The sequence below is a fragment of the Phyllostomus hastatus genome, unplaced genomic scaffold (assembly GCF_019186645.2).
Source record: "Phyllostomus hastatus isolate PE091 unplaced genomic scaffold, TTU_PhHast_1.1 phas_scaffold_1674, whole genome shotgun sequence".
NCBI classification, from domain to species: Eukaryota; Metazoa; Chordata; class Mammalia; order Chiroptera; family Phyllostomidae; genus Phyllostomus; species Phyllostomus hastatus.
In genome coordinates this window covers 24788143-24802098 of record NW_025334011.1, presented here as the reverse complement: position 1 = coordinate 24802098, position 13956 = coordinate 24788143, and the positions used below count along the sequence as shown (strand labels likewise).

The following is a 13956-nucleotide window of genomic DNA, read 5'->3' as shown; positions in this document are numbered from 1 at the left end:
TTTACCAGGATATGTTACTGTTTTGTAGAAATTCCCTATTAAATAGTATATGTCCCTCCCTCTGTATACCTTGTAAAAAAAGTAAAATACATAAAAAGAAAATCATATAGGCATGTATGGCATTACTGTAATTTTGTACTTGAGAATAACATGCAAAAATAAAAATCAGAATATTTTCCTGTTAAAAAGTAAATAAACTGTCTCCATGTTATCTGTGACTAGATCTGCCAGTAATTAATAGGCTGCGTCCAGTGTGAGAAGTGAAAGGTGGGATAGTGGGAAGCATCTACTGCTTTATGTATACAAGACGCTTTCCTATTAGTGCAGTATAGTGTCATGGGTTAGTCCTGGGAACCTAAACTCCTCCACGTCTAGGCAGAACAATGCTGAAGGTTTCACTCAGACTGAGTGGGAAACCCATGTGTCATTATTGGAAATCCAGTCATTGGACATGGTTTCCCCATAGTCAACTTTGTTGCTAGTCATTGAAAGTAAAATGCCACTAATGAGATTATAGACTAAACATACACACCTATATGACTAACACCCAGATCAGAGGCCAGAATATGAGAAGCATCCCGGAACACCCATCAGTCCTCTGTGCTCCCTTCCAGTCTTCCCTCCCCACCCCACCCCCAAGAGTTTTCCACTGTCATTTCTTTGCACCTCTCAGTACTAGCTCCAAAACTCCAAACAGAAGCAGAACCACCCTTCCAGAAAACAACTTTAAATTTTTTTTTTTTTTACGATTTTATATATTTACTTTCAGAGAGGAGATGGGAGGGAGAAAGACAGAGAAACATCAATGTGATGTGCCCCATCTTGGGGACCTGGCCTACAACCCAGGTATGTGCCCTGACTGGGAATCAAACTGGCAACCTTTTAGTTCTCAGGCCAGTGCTCAATCCACTGAGCAATACCAGCCAGGGCAGGAAAAAATCTTATAATACTCTTCAGCTGAAAACTTGCACATGAATTATTGGAAGGGAAACATAATTGGGAGGGAAGTTCCCCCCCACATAGAGAAACTGTGGGGGGAAAAAACCTAAGTAAAAACAATTCAGTTTGAAAGTTTCCCAATTTATGTTTTGTCTGATCTCCTTTTAGTTAATCGCAGAAGGAAAATGGGTCAAGTTTGAAAATACAACTTACATGGATCCTACTGGTAAAACAAGGTAAATATGTTTTTTTATTTTGTAAAATACTTGGTATTGGGGGTTCTCACATTCTGTATTTAGTGTTTGGCATAAACTTTGATATTTTCCTCATTGTAAACTATCTTAATCTAATTTAGCTGCTTTTCATCACTTGCATTCTCTGAATAAAATTATGTTGTGAATTTGTTACAGTAACTAGTCAGGAAGCTCTTTCAACACCATTCTCCCCAAGTAGATTAGTATGAACCTAAAACTTTTTTGACATGCCTAATTTAAATTGATAAAGCAGCAAAGTAATTAACAATATAGGTTCCTTCTAATTAAAGCAATTCTAATCTCTGTATTAGAATTAAAGAGGAAACATTTGAGGTAAAAGTTACATGCTTACACCTTGCTTATGGAAATGTAAGTTGGAAAAAAAAGGTTTTTAAAGCATGTCACAATGTGTATCGATTGCTATGAAGGTATGGTTCGGGGGTGATTAGGGAGCTGTTTGGAGACAGGTCACCATGGGGTCTGAGACTGTCCTTAAGAGAACTATTTGAAATCAGATGTATGCCTGAAAAATGTTCATAAAAATTTTAAAAGGCAAAAATAAATTGAAAGCCACCTAAACATTCTAAAAATAATTGTTACAGTGTAGTCATTTGATAAAATCTGTGCAGCCATCTACGAAGCAGATTACGAAGACAACCTAGTAATATGAGAAAAGTTACTAAATTGATAACAAAATAGGAAATTACATATATGCATTTTAAATTCTGCCAGATAATGTGGCAGGAAAAGCTAGAAGGAAAAGTAAAAAAAATACTAATGGCAGCTGTGTGATCAACCTTTTTTCTTTTTCAGATTTTGTTTAATAATTTTTTATAAGTATCAAAAATGTATTATATTAAGCATCTACTTAATGAAGTATAAAAAGGAATAAAACAATGAGAAAATATGGAAGTGTAACTAAATTTAGTATCTAGAATATATAAATTCATTAATATAAAAACACCATTTAAGTGATCACATAAGAATACAGAGTTTCTTTGTGAGGAAATACATCTATCATCAGTGTGAAAGTGGTGGACTTACCAGTAATTTAAACAACTTTTGATTTTATCTATTAAACTAGCAAAAATATTGATAAGGTCCAGTGTGGGAGAGCTGTGGGAAACATTAAGATATCCATAGCACTGTTAAATTAAAACCCAAAAGAAAGCCAAGCACACTATGATCCAACAACACAGTGGAATAATATATTACCTATTATTTAAAGTGAATTTAAATAATTTGGTGTATAGAACTAAATATGGTGAATTTTGGTGAATTTGATGTATAGAACTAAATATGAACTAAGTAAGGGATTCGGAAATATGGCAAGGCCCAAGCTATAGGGAGCAAATATGTTTAAACATGCTTATATTTTTGAAGCTATGGACAGAGATTAAAACCCAACTTACAGTGATATCATTGGGTTCTCTTCCCTTATAAAGTTTATAACAAAATAAAACCCTTAACACTAGCCTAAGGAGCATGTGTTGGTTTGCTCATCTCTTCACCTCACTCTTCCTCCCTTCCTTCCAGCATTGTAATTGGGATGTGCATCGGAATTATTCTGGGATTATTTTCAAAGTACTCATTAGGTCTCACCTTTTGGAGTGGGCTCTAAAGTCTACCAAACTGCCATATTCACGTGGCCTACTTACAGCATGTTCACCTCCAGGCTTCCTTGCAGCCTCCAAAGAGGTCTTCCATGAAGCACTGACATTTCATACAGAATATCTAGCTTGGGAGAATGAAACTCTGCACTTTATAGCAGGCTATGATTTATAAATTTATAAAATGTTTCTATTACCTGATACAAAAGCATGTACATAAGGATAAAATAGCAGCCATAGAATCCTTTGTTTCACTGTCTTATTCATGGAAGAGGCTATGGAATTAGTTTTAGAAGTGTAAAAGAATGCTGGCACTATGCCCCTTTATTGACATTCAGGGCAGAACTTCTGGCCCTTCCAACTTCATGTGTTTGGTTGACTAGAGGGAAGAAAGCAAAACAGCTTTCGTATAACAAAAACTAAATAATGGAGTAACTTTAACCAGAATCAGTCTTTAGCTACAAGAGGCTTGTGAAAGAACATACTCTTAGTGCCCTAGTTTTACAAATGAGAAAACAGTCTTGAGGAGGTCGTGTCTGTGGGGTTAGCTAGTAAGTCTGGGGAGACTAAGATTTTTCTCACCAATCCAAAGTGCACCTCTCAGAGTCTCTTTAAGATGACTAGAGCTCTCATGGGGCATTCTTATTCTAGTGTTTCCTATAAATGCATTTATATTTTATTGCTCATAACTGATGGCTCATTACTGCTTATTTACCTCATATCTTAACCACTATAATGATGCTATTCTTTTTGTTTCCCTTATTCCTAGTGTATTTGGGATGGGACCTTCAGTGCTTTTCCCAGCACTGTCTTCTTCAGTCTTTAGGACTAACCTTAAGAGGCAGCAGAGAGAGCCATACCAAAAGGTGTTTTGTCTCTTGCAATACGTATTATTGACTTATCAGAATTGCTTGTTGGTTGGCTTCTTGCTACTAACAGGAATGTTGGGCAACTGTGAGTTTTCATAGTAATCTGTTTGATTTTCATAGGTTCACTTGGACAGATTTGCCCTGTAGAATTCAGGTTCAGTACTGAAGATCTGTATTTTACAGAAAGTTTATTTTTAACTGGATTAAATATCTGAATTTTTTAATTAGAAATGTGGCATTATCCAAACCTTAAGGACAACCAGATAAAAAGTGTAAGCGTTCTTCCAAGTAGTGCATCTTATACTCACTGCAACTGGAGGGAGACATGTTGATGCCATTCTTACACCACTCAGATATCTTCTCTTAGATCCAAAATTACTTCCTTCTTCACTCCCATCTCTTACAACTTTTTTTTTTTTCCTATTTAAGGAATGAGAGTGAAGGGGCACTTCCTCTTACCTGCCCTGCCCCCTGCAAACAGCATGATTACCCCAATAACTGTATTTTCAGTACAGTGTTCCCCCAAAACCAATAGCTACTCAGGATAAAGCCATAAACAGGAGCAGGAACCTGCTGTCGCCTTGTTTTTCCCTTAGATAAGATGTCACAGGGGCAAAGTAGGGCACTCCTAAATTTAAGAATTATTCTGTTAATTTAAGAAAGGTTCTACTTTCTTAAATTGTGTAGTTGAGTCACAGATTTTAATATCTAAATTGTGTAAATGGCTGACTCACTAGTTTTCATTAGGCAGAGTCTGCTTTCTCAGTAGGAGCTTATTGCGCATAAACTGCTTAACAGCTTCAGAAGCTGTAGTCACCAGCTGTGCTGCTCCCCTGTAAATTTATGATCCAAACTGAAGTGTTTCAGGTAATTGATCTGAAAGCAGCTCAAGTGACAGCACCCAGAGGACTAAATGTTGGGTGTAAGGTTTTCTTTAGTAATTTTCAGAAGCTGTTAAGACAGATCAACTTTTTGTTTAAACACAGCTCTTTATTGCTGTGGTCTTATTATTATTATTGATTTTGGAGAGAGAAAGAAACATCAGTTTGTTGTTCCACTTATTTGTGCATTCACTGGTTGCTTGTATTTGTCCTGACCAGGGATCGAACCCACAACCTTGTTGTTACACATTGGGATGATGCTCTAACCAACAGAGCTCCTGGCCAGGGCCTATTGCTGTGGTCTTGTTGACCGTTACCATTAGTATATTTGCATGCTTTGCATTTGTAAAGTTCTGACTGTACACACAAAACCTAGAACATTCTCCTCTTTAGCACTAATGACTTTGCTTTTTCTTCTCTGCCTGAATAGAGCTTGGGAAACTGTGAAACGTACCACGAGAAAAGGACAGTCGGCTGATGGTAATGAGTGCAAACTTATTAAAACTCTTCCGAAGAGAAGTTGCCACATTTATTGTAGTAAGCTAGGGTCAGGAAGGTTTTTGTTTTGTTTTTACTATAACCAAGATCTCAGGGCAGAGTTATCTCAAACTATGGTATTTTATTTTTAAATCTAGTATTCGTTTTTGCAATGCTGTATAACTAAATTAAGCTTTCTTTATAAGTAACTTCTGGCTCCTGTTACCTAAGCTCCAGTGTGTTTGAGGGGAAGGTATGCTAATATTTTAGCCAGGTACAAATCAATAGAATTTGAAGTCATACTGTTTAGGTATGTTACAACTTACAGAAATCCTGTGTTCTGTTCAAAGGATCTAGGAGAGAGCCTTTAGTGTGGAAAACTTACTTGCAGTACTTCATGCTCTCAACTATGCAGTCTACGCATTGATGTGGAAGTGCGGTTAGGAAACAAGTATTCATTCAGTTCACTTTCATTTCCAGGCGTGAATGCTTTGACTGCAGAGGTCCCAGAAAAAATCCTGAAACTCACCTCTGGTCTAGGGGAAGTTGGGGAATACATCTTTCCTGTTTTTCCCTTTTATTTTTCCATTCTGCTCTGTTTTTTTACTGGAAGCAAACAGAGTGGCTACACAGTGCTGTTTTCTCTCAGCACTGTGAGTGTGTTTGGGGCAGGGGTGGGGGGGTTCTCCTCCTGGGAAGTGTGTTTTCTAGAATCCAGTGGGGGGGTTGTTTTTAAGGCCAAGTAATTCAGAACTCACCTGATTTATAAACAACACATTAGTGTGATTACTTTTTCTTTAATTACATTTTTAAGTGAGAATAATTTCCAAGTTAACTGCCAGTACTATAGCTTTTAACTTCCTGTTGCTAATGGCAACTATAAGGTAGACTTCAAAGGCAGCATTTCTTAAAACATGGGGTTTTAGTTAGATTGCTGTAAAGAGACTGCTGGCATGACTAACCTTTCATTAGAGACTTCTTTGTTTTATTTCCTGTGACAGGCGTAACCATTATCCCAGTGCTGCAAAGAACTCTTCATTATGAATGTATTGTTCTGGTGAAACAGTTCCGACCACCCATGGGATGCTACTGCCTAGAATTCCCTGCAGGTGGGGCACTAAACACCAGAAACTACTGCTTGGGACGTGGACTGAGTCAGGGCAGAGCCTAAGTACTGCGGAGTTTATTGTGTCTGTCCATGGGCTTTTAAGTTCACAAAACCATTTCTACAGTGATGTGCCTCCAGCCACACTCTTGTGACCTGTCACCCATGGAGGCAGTGGAAAGCCTGGTGTCATGGCTCACCTTTCCAAGCCACCTGCCTTCTTTCCCACATTCTTTCTAGCCTCTTTGAGTAACATATTTTTTCAGTTGCACAGTAAGTTAAGCTATCTGTAACTTATGCAGTATGTTATTATAGGACTTAATTGGGTTGTTCCCATCAGAAGAGATTAGATCTCAATTATCATTAGTGGTTTAAGTTTTATATTTTTAAACACCATCCTGTACTAGAATGTACAATTAACAACTTTATTTTCTTTCTCATTTACTTCCATTTCACTGAAGAAATCAATAACTTTAAAAGCAACTGGATAGCCTATATTTCACCTTTCTTTTTGCAATTTGTTCTTTTCAGGAAAAGGACTCAAGAGTTGCTACTGTTCCCCTCCCACTTGGCCTCTCTCTATTACTCCTCACAATGCCCATGGTAGTTACCTAAAGTCCACCAGCCCGCAGTTCTCTCCTTTCTGTTCTTCTCCCTCAGAGGTGATCTTCATCTCAGCACTTCACTATAGCATCTCAATACTGTTCTGTGTGGGAGGAAGGCAAGATAGATGACACAGTCTCCATCTTACATAAGAGGGGGGAAAAAATAACAGACTTCCTGTGCTGTAGTCACATAGCTGGGCCCAAAGCCTTGGCCACCACCCCATCACTTGTCCTCACAGATGGACACTGCCTATGCTGTGCATTAGTGCTGGCATGTGATAGCAATCTAGTTCTGAGAGAACAGATGAGAGCTGTCAGAACCAACGTAATCTGCCTAGGGGTTCCTGCTTTTGCCCCTTTTTTTTTCTGTAAAAGTTCCAAACCTCAGTTTTATCTGTAAGACCACTTTTCACAATCCTCTGATTCTTCTCACATAGCTCAACACCAGCTATGTTAGAAGCAAAGGTTCAAAGAAAAGTGGATTTTCCTCTCCCACCTCACAAATGATTCGGACTTCCAGGTCTCATAGATGATAATGAAAGCCCAGAAGCAGCTGCTCTGCGAGAGCTGGAGGAAGAAACTGGCTATAAAGGTGATGTTGCTGAATGTTCTCCAGGTTTGTATTGCTTTCCAGGTGTGCACTTGGGGACAGACTTTTGAAAATTAGCAAGTAGATGCTTCTGTGTGTTGAAGGATGCTTTAGATGTTCTTTATGGTCAGAATTCGGATGGCTTTTACTTTAACTCACTGAAGAGACATCCTAGTTATATATGGGTACCATCTACACGTGAACTTCCCCTCCCCTAGAAATGAGAACAAGTTTGAGCAGGAAGGACCTGAAGCTGGAAAAGAAATTAGGAAATTGTGTTGCCTTCCAGAGGTGCCCACATTCTAAGCTTCACTACCCACTCACCTCATCCATGTGCCATGGTCCTCTCTAGAAGATGTTTCTTAATGTGGTGAAACCCCCTTGGGCTTACCAGACTTCACTCAGGAACTCACAGATAAATGAGTACTATTCATATGCTCTGTAGTCCTACAGCATATACTAAGTGACTGGAGAACACTAGTTTTCCTGTCTGAATTCTATGTTAAAGGAATTACGAGCCCCATCTTCCAAAGACATTTAAGTCATGAAACATGACTTCTGACTGGTGTCTGTAAAGATAACTGGTGGCTTCTCTCCACAGCTGTCTCTATGGATCCAGGTTTGTCAAACTGCAGCACACACATCGTGACAGTAACTATTAATGGAGATGAGGCTGAAAATGTGAGACCTAAGCCAAAGCCAGGTAAGTGAGCACTGGCTTTGTTTAAGGTAGATGAATTGCAGTAGACATCTTTTAACTTCTCATTCCTGGTTTGATTTTTGATTGGTCAACAGAGTAATGGTCTTTGGTAGATGCTTCATTTGTACTCTTGGCTCTTTCCATAATCTTGTGTATCTTAGCATTTTTCTTTTACCACTAATTTGATTTTTATGGTTTCATTATATAAAATGTTAAATTACACATTTCCTTATTTTTTTAAAGATATTTATTCATTTGTTTTAGAGAGGGAAGGGAGGGAGATAGAGAAACATCAATGTGTGGTTGCTGGGGGTCATGGCCTGCGACCCAAGTATGTGGCCTGACTGGGAATCAAACCTGCGACACTTTGGTTCGCAGCCTGAGCTCAATCCACTGAGCTACACCAGCCAGGGCTTATTTCCTTATTTTTTTTGTATGGAGTTTATTCTTAGTAATATTAGTTAGTTATAGGACTAAGTAGTAAACAATGAAAGTCTTCAAAATCACTGATTGCTGTCTTCATATTTATAAGAATGGCATAAAAAATTGTTACAAGACGCAGCTTATCCTCTTTATTGAGGTCCACATTTAGAAAAGCTTTTAGGAAATTCTTTGCTCTGTATTTCTTAGCAGTTCAGTTCCATGTCCTCGCCCACCCCCTTAAAAGAGTTGTTGATGCACACACAAGAAATTGTGTGTGAGAGTTATGGTCTTCCATTTCTCATCCTCTGGTTGTTCCTAAATGTTTAGGCATCCCCTTACAGCTAATTTTAAATGCTTGCTTTTTTTTTTTTTTTTTTTAAGGCGGGGAAGGGAGAAAGAGGCAGGGAGAAACGTTGATTGGTTGCCTTCAATATGTGCCCCAACTAGGGACTGAACCTGCAACTCAGGCATGCGCCCTGACCAGGGATCACCACGACCTTTTCATTTGTGGGACTATGCCTGACCAACTGATCCACACCAGCCAGGGCATTACATACTCAATTTTTAAACTAGCATATATACATATAAGATATTGTGGAAAGAGTATGGTAGTTCCTGAGTTAAACATAAAATACCATATACCTGGCAATTACAGTCCTAGGTATATACCCAATTATACTCCTCAGAATTGAAAGCAGGGGCTCAAACAAATACCTTGTACACCATCGTTATACACTGTTACAGTACCCAAAAGATAGAAACAACCCAAGTGTCCATTAAAAGATGAATGGATAACAAAATATGGTCTATTCATACAATGGAATCACGTTCAGCCATAAAAGAAAAATATGTGCTGATGCATGCTATAACTTGGATAAACCTTGAAAACACTGTGCTAAGGGAAAGAAACCTAAGAAGGGCAAATATTGTGTGACTCTGTCAGTATGCTACCTAAAGGCAGTACATTCAGATACAGCAAGTAGAATAGCAGTCAGCAGGGGTGGGGGAGTTAGTGCTTAATGGGTTTCAAGGTTCCACTTGGGATGATAAATTCTGCAAATGGCTGGTGCTGATGATTGCACAATAATGTCAATCTACTTAATGCTGCTGAATTATAACTTTAAAAATGGTTAAAATAGTACATTTTGTAACCCAGGTTTCTGTTAAATTCTTATAGCCTTCTTTTAAAAGACCAGTAAGATCTGAGTTAGCACTCATGCAGATTGTGTAGACTGAAAAGTTAAGAAAAAGGGAAGATTCTGGCCAAGGACAGAAAGAAAAGGTGGAAGTGGGATGAGTGAGGTTTCTAGCACCTTACGTGATCAGAAAACGTTCCCTTCCCTCCCTCTGAAGTTGATGGGCACCCACCCCCAACCCCACCTTCCACTTTGTGCAGGGACCACTACTTTCAGGTTTGGCGAGCAGGGAGAGCTGGGACAGCAGCCTGCCATGGCAACAGGGGCACACTTGTGGTTTCCTTCCTCCCCCGCCCCCTCCCCGCCCCTCCAGGGGTTGCTGCAGGGAACCACAGGCACCAAGGCAGCCACAGCAGTCTCTCTGCAGGAAAAGACTTTTGCCCACAACCACACCCCCCCCCCACCCCCCCCCCCCCCCCCACCCCCCACCCCCCGTCCCTGAGGCACTTTTCAGTGTCCTCTCAATCCTGCTCCTCTGGTTCCCGGGCCTAACAGAAAGTACATGGGTTGGTTCTTTTGAGCACCTTACGCAGTAGCCTTTTTGATATGTCTCACACAAAAGTCTCCGAATGCTTTAACATTCTAGACCTTGCTAACATGTTCTTCTGCTTATTTTCAGGAGATGGAGGTATGTTATTCAACTCCCACTGGCTGACCAAGTATATGGCTTAATGGCTACAGGCATTTTGTGTTGTTGGTAGGCCCTCCCCTTCTTTAGCTTTGTTTTCACTTGCAGTTTGTTTGTTTAGAATTTGTGGAAGTAATTTCCTTACCAAAGAATGACCTGATGAAGAGACTTGAAGGTAAGCATTCTTGAGATTATTGCCTAACTTTCTCTCGTTTTTCTTCCCCCACCCCCAGCAAAGGGGAACTAAATATAATCGTTTCTTTAAATTCTTCCTCATTAAAGTCAAATACCTAGAAATGTATTAAAACTACAGTTGACCAATAATAATTTCCCTTTCTGGGTGGCATAGTTTGAAAATGTGAGCAAAACATTCCATATCAGTGAAAGCTTTCAGTGGGGGCCTTTTTTCTCCTATTAGCAGGATTATATTCCTGCTGATTAGCCCAAACTAGTTTATACCTTAAATCTCTAACCCATGGAAATGGAGAGGTATAAATGGATAACACTTCACTGATTTCAAATATGCTAGTATGTTAGATAGTTCCTTCTGCAGTGTGTAAGTTAAAGGAGAACTAAACAACATTCCTTCTGAGTGCAGTGTGCTGATGTGATGAACCATACTATCCAGCAGTGTGACCCTTAGTAAATTACTGATTATGTAGTTATATTATATAATTCTTGGCCAGCCCATCTCTTAGGGATTTGGCGGGGGGGCGGTCTTTTGTTTTTTAAAAAAAGATATGTGGACAGATGCCCTTTGACATAACCACATTAGGATGTACTGAAGACATGACAGAGGCCTTTCACGAAGCTGGCTATATGCCTACTCACTCACTCAATTTTTACTTTAAAAATTTTTGAAGCAGTGTTTGACCTGAGGCTTTGAGAGCAGTCTTTCTTGTTCCTTTCAGTACCAGTGGCTTATAGTTTTGTTTCTAACGTCTGTGTTGTTAGTTCGAAAAGTGGATCTTTAAAACCTGCTGTGCTTTCAGATTCCCAGAACGTTTCCATTCCTACTTTTTCCTACTTTGCTGTTTTAAAAACTAGACCTAAGGTAAAAACCACCTCCAGAGTCAAGGTCAAGTTAGAAATACTCATACTGAAAAGACTCAGTAATTTATTAAAATTTTTTTACTTTTCACCCAAGGATATTTTTGAGTTTGGTGAGATAGGAAGGGAGGGAGGAAACATCTGTGTGAGAAAGAAACATCTATCAGTTGCTTCCTATATGCACCCAGATCAGGGATCAAACTGGCAACATTTTGGTGTATAGGATAACACTCCAACCAACTGAGCCATCCAGCCAGAGCTCAATAATTTATTAGGTATTTATTCAGAGAAAGCTGTGGCCATCAATTATAGGTAAGATTTAACTTTGAGTCAGACAAATCTGACTGGATTTGAGGCTCAGCCAGCCATGTACTGGCTATGACCTTGAGCAGGTCTCATAGTCTAAGTTTTTCTCATAGAACAGAACAGGAACAAGAGATAGATAGCCTCTATGTTTGAGGAGGCATGAGTAAAAGTAAACTGGATAATGTTGACACACAAAGCTTAAATTTACATGCTCTATTTCTTCATTATTTATTTATATTAGAAATTATTTTTAAAATTCCCCCCTTCTCCCTAACTTCCTTCCTGGCCTTAGAAGAGGGGGAAATAGAGAGCAAGAAAGGGGAGGAAGGTAGAAAGGGTTATGCAGAAGGGATGAGTAAAAGAGCCAGTATTCCTAGCTTTACTAGAATCAAAATATAATCATCAAGTAATTTATTCAACAAATCACATTTGACAAGTAGGATTTTTGAGTTCAGTTTGTTACGAGGAATGCACCTTCAGGCAGAGTAGGAGATACCCTGCCTTTGAGGATTAAAATGTCTCAGCTTGTTCTAAACAAGTAGCTAGGAAAACAAGTGACAGATTTGAAGTCCAGTAACTTCTGAGTGAAACAAGTTTTCATTAAAAGCCCTTTGTAATAAGATTCTGAGATCTCATTCTTGATAGAATTCTAATCCTATCATGCACAGTTAATTTGCTTGTACAAAATATGTGTCCCCTAGCAGCGGGGATGTCCTCAGTAAGCTACTTAGTGGTCATCACTATATAGTTTCATAGCAGCCAAGTCTGACAGTGAGCTATAAATGAACCAGTGGATCTGTAAAGCTTTGCTATTTTAACACATAAAATCATCATTTCTAATATATGTGCTCTTCTGTCTTTATTCTTCATTTTTTGTTCTTGTCTCAGGCCATAACTATAACCCTGCTTTTTTATATGCTTTATTCTTCCACTACAGTAAGATCTATGAAGGCAGAAAATGTCTTGTTCATTGCATCACCAGCATCTAGCATAGGGACTGGCCCATAGTAGCTACTCAGTAAATACTGACTGAATGATAAGGGGTATTATATTTTATTAACTTCATTGTCTAACTTGTATCCTTTGCCTCCTGCAGCCCTGGTAGCTGAAGAACATCTGACAGTGGATGCTAGGGTCTATTCCTATGCTCTGGCACTGAAACATGCAAACACAAAGCCATTTGAAGTGCCCTTCCTGAAATTTTAAGGCCAGAAGAGCGTAGACATGTTCTTCTAAATGAGGCCACAAGGCCTTCTTCACTAAGACTTTGTATTCATCTAAGAGATTTGAAAGTACCTTTTTCATAAAATAAAAACAAAGAATGCATGTGGTGGTATGGAATTGTAATTATAGGTAGGCTGTAGCCTTCATTTAAATGCCGAATCTAGGTAATACTATTGGAAAAGAACATAAATGCAGATATGCCTATTTAATCCATTTTTTTAAACTTCAGCCACTATCTACTCTAGTCCAGAGTAGATAAGGGTCCTATTATAGAAAAGACCTGAATTCTAAATTAGATCAACCATTCCCATCTCCAGACCCCCAACATAGAATTCTGTAGGTGAATATGCAAATAACTGTTTACTGCATTAGTGTTTAAACAGTTTTAAAACATCTATATATAGCTTTCTTGGACCCTCCTAATTGAATTATCTGCTATATGGAATTAATCTGCATAGCAGAGGATGAGAGTAACATTCACGATAAGCGAATGCTTACATTTAGCTATTGTCATTATATCCACCTAACTAATACTGAAGGTAAACCAGCTCTTATATAATGAAAAATGGTTGATTCCATAATGAAAATACAGGATCCTTCCCTCTAACACATGTGGACATACTTTAGAATGTCACTTCCTAGCCTTAACTAGGAAAGTTCTTAAAAAACCAAATCCATGGCAATACGACTTACATGGTTTGGGACATTATTGTCTTGGTGTTCAATCCTGAGTGTAGCCAGCAAGGCTGACAAGCACGAGAAGCCCAGTACAAACTACTTTAAAGGAGAAACTGATTGTTTCTGGCTCATGCCATGCCTAAAGCCTGTCGTCCAAAATGTCTACCAGGATTACTGGGCCACCTTCTTACCTCTTGGCTGAGCTGGAATCTTGGGTTGACTTTTGTGGCCTCCAAACTCCAGGGTCATTGCCTTTTCAGCTTAGCCCCCCACAGAAGCCTCAGGATGACTCTTGTTGGACAGCCCTGTCATGATTCAAGCCCTTGACCCAGGCAGGAGTTAGCCAGGCCCCTCAACTAGATAAAATAAGGGTACTCAGGCCAAAAATGCTACAACACATTTCATTTGTCTACCGGTTCACT

The 13956-nt window shown here is 39.0% G+C and overlaps 2 protein-coding genes across 10 annotated transcripts in view; one reads left to right on the top strand and one right to left on the bottom strand.

Annotated features, from left to right (window-relative positions):
- Window positions 1–12958, top strand: part of NUDT5 (nudix hydrolase 5) — a 37213-nt gene extending 24255 nt beyond the window's left edge. For 3 of the 4 annotated variants that reach the window (XM_045857807.1, XM_045857806.1, XM_045857808.1), the window contains exons 3-10: window positions 1108–1175; window positions 4984–5033; window positions 6032–6139; window positions 7261–7356; window positions 7931–8032; window positions 10268–10276; window positions 10398–10451; window positions 12729–12958. In XM_045857807.1, the coding sequence (XP_045713763.1) occupies window positions 1108–1175; window positions 4984–5033; window positions 6032–6139; window positions 7261–7356; window positions 7931–8032; window positions 10268–10276; window positions 10398–10451; window positions 12729–12838 (597 nt within the window). In that variant the 3' untranslated portion in view covers window positions 12839–12958. Of the gene's footprint in view, window positions 1–1107; window positions 1176–4983; window positions 5034–6031; window positions 6140–7260; window positions 7357–7930; window positions 8033–10267; window positions 10277–10384; window positions 10452–12728 lie in introns of all 4 variants that reach the window. The other variant, XM_045857809.1, reaches the window with a different exon arrangement.
- Window positions 1–13956, bottom strand: part of SEC61A2 (SEC61 translocon subunit alpha 2) — a 42522-nt gene that overhangs the window by 2622 nt on the left and 25944 nt on the right. For 3 of the 6 annotated variants that reach the window (XR_006787865.1, XR_006787863.1, XR_006787864.1), the window contains exon 12: window positions 6747–6841. The exons of 2 other annotated variants lie outside the window; for them this stretch is intronic. Coding sequence is in view for 1 of the 4 variants with exons in the window: in XM_045857804.1 (XP_045713760.1) it covers window positions 6805–6841 (37 nt within the window). In the remaining 3 variants the exon portion in view is untranslated. Of the gene's footprint in view, window positions 1–6148; window positions 6842–13956 lie in introns of those variants that run through there. One more of the 6 variants, XM_045857804.1, reaches the window with a different exon arrangement.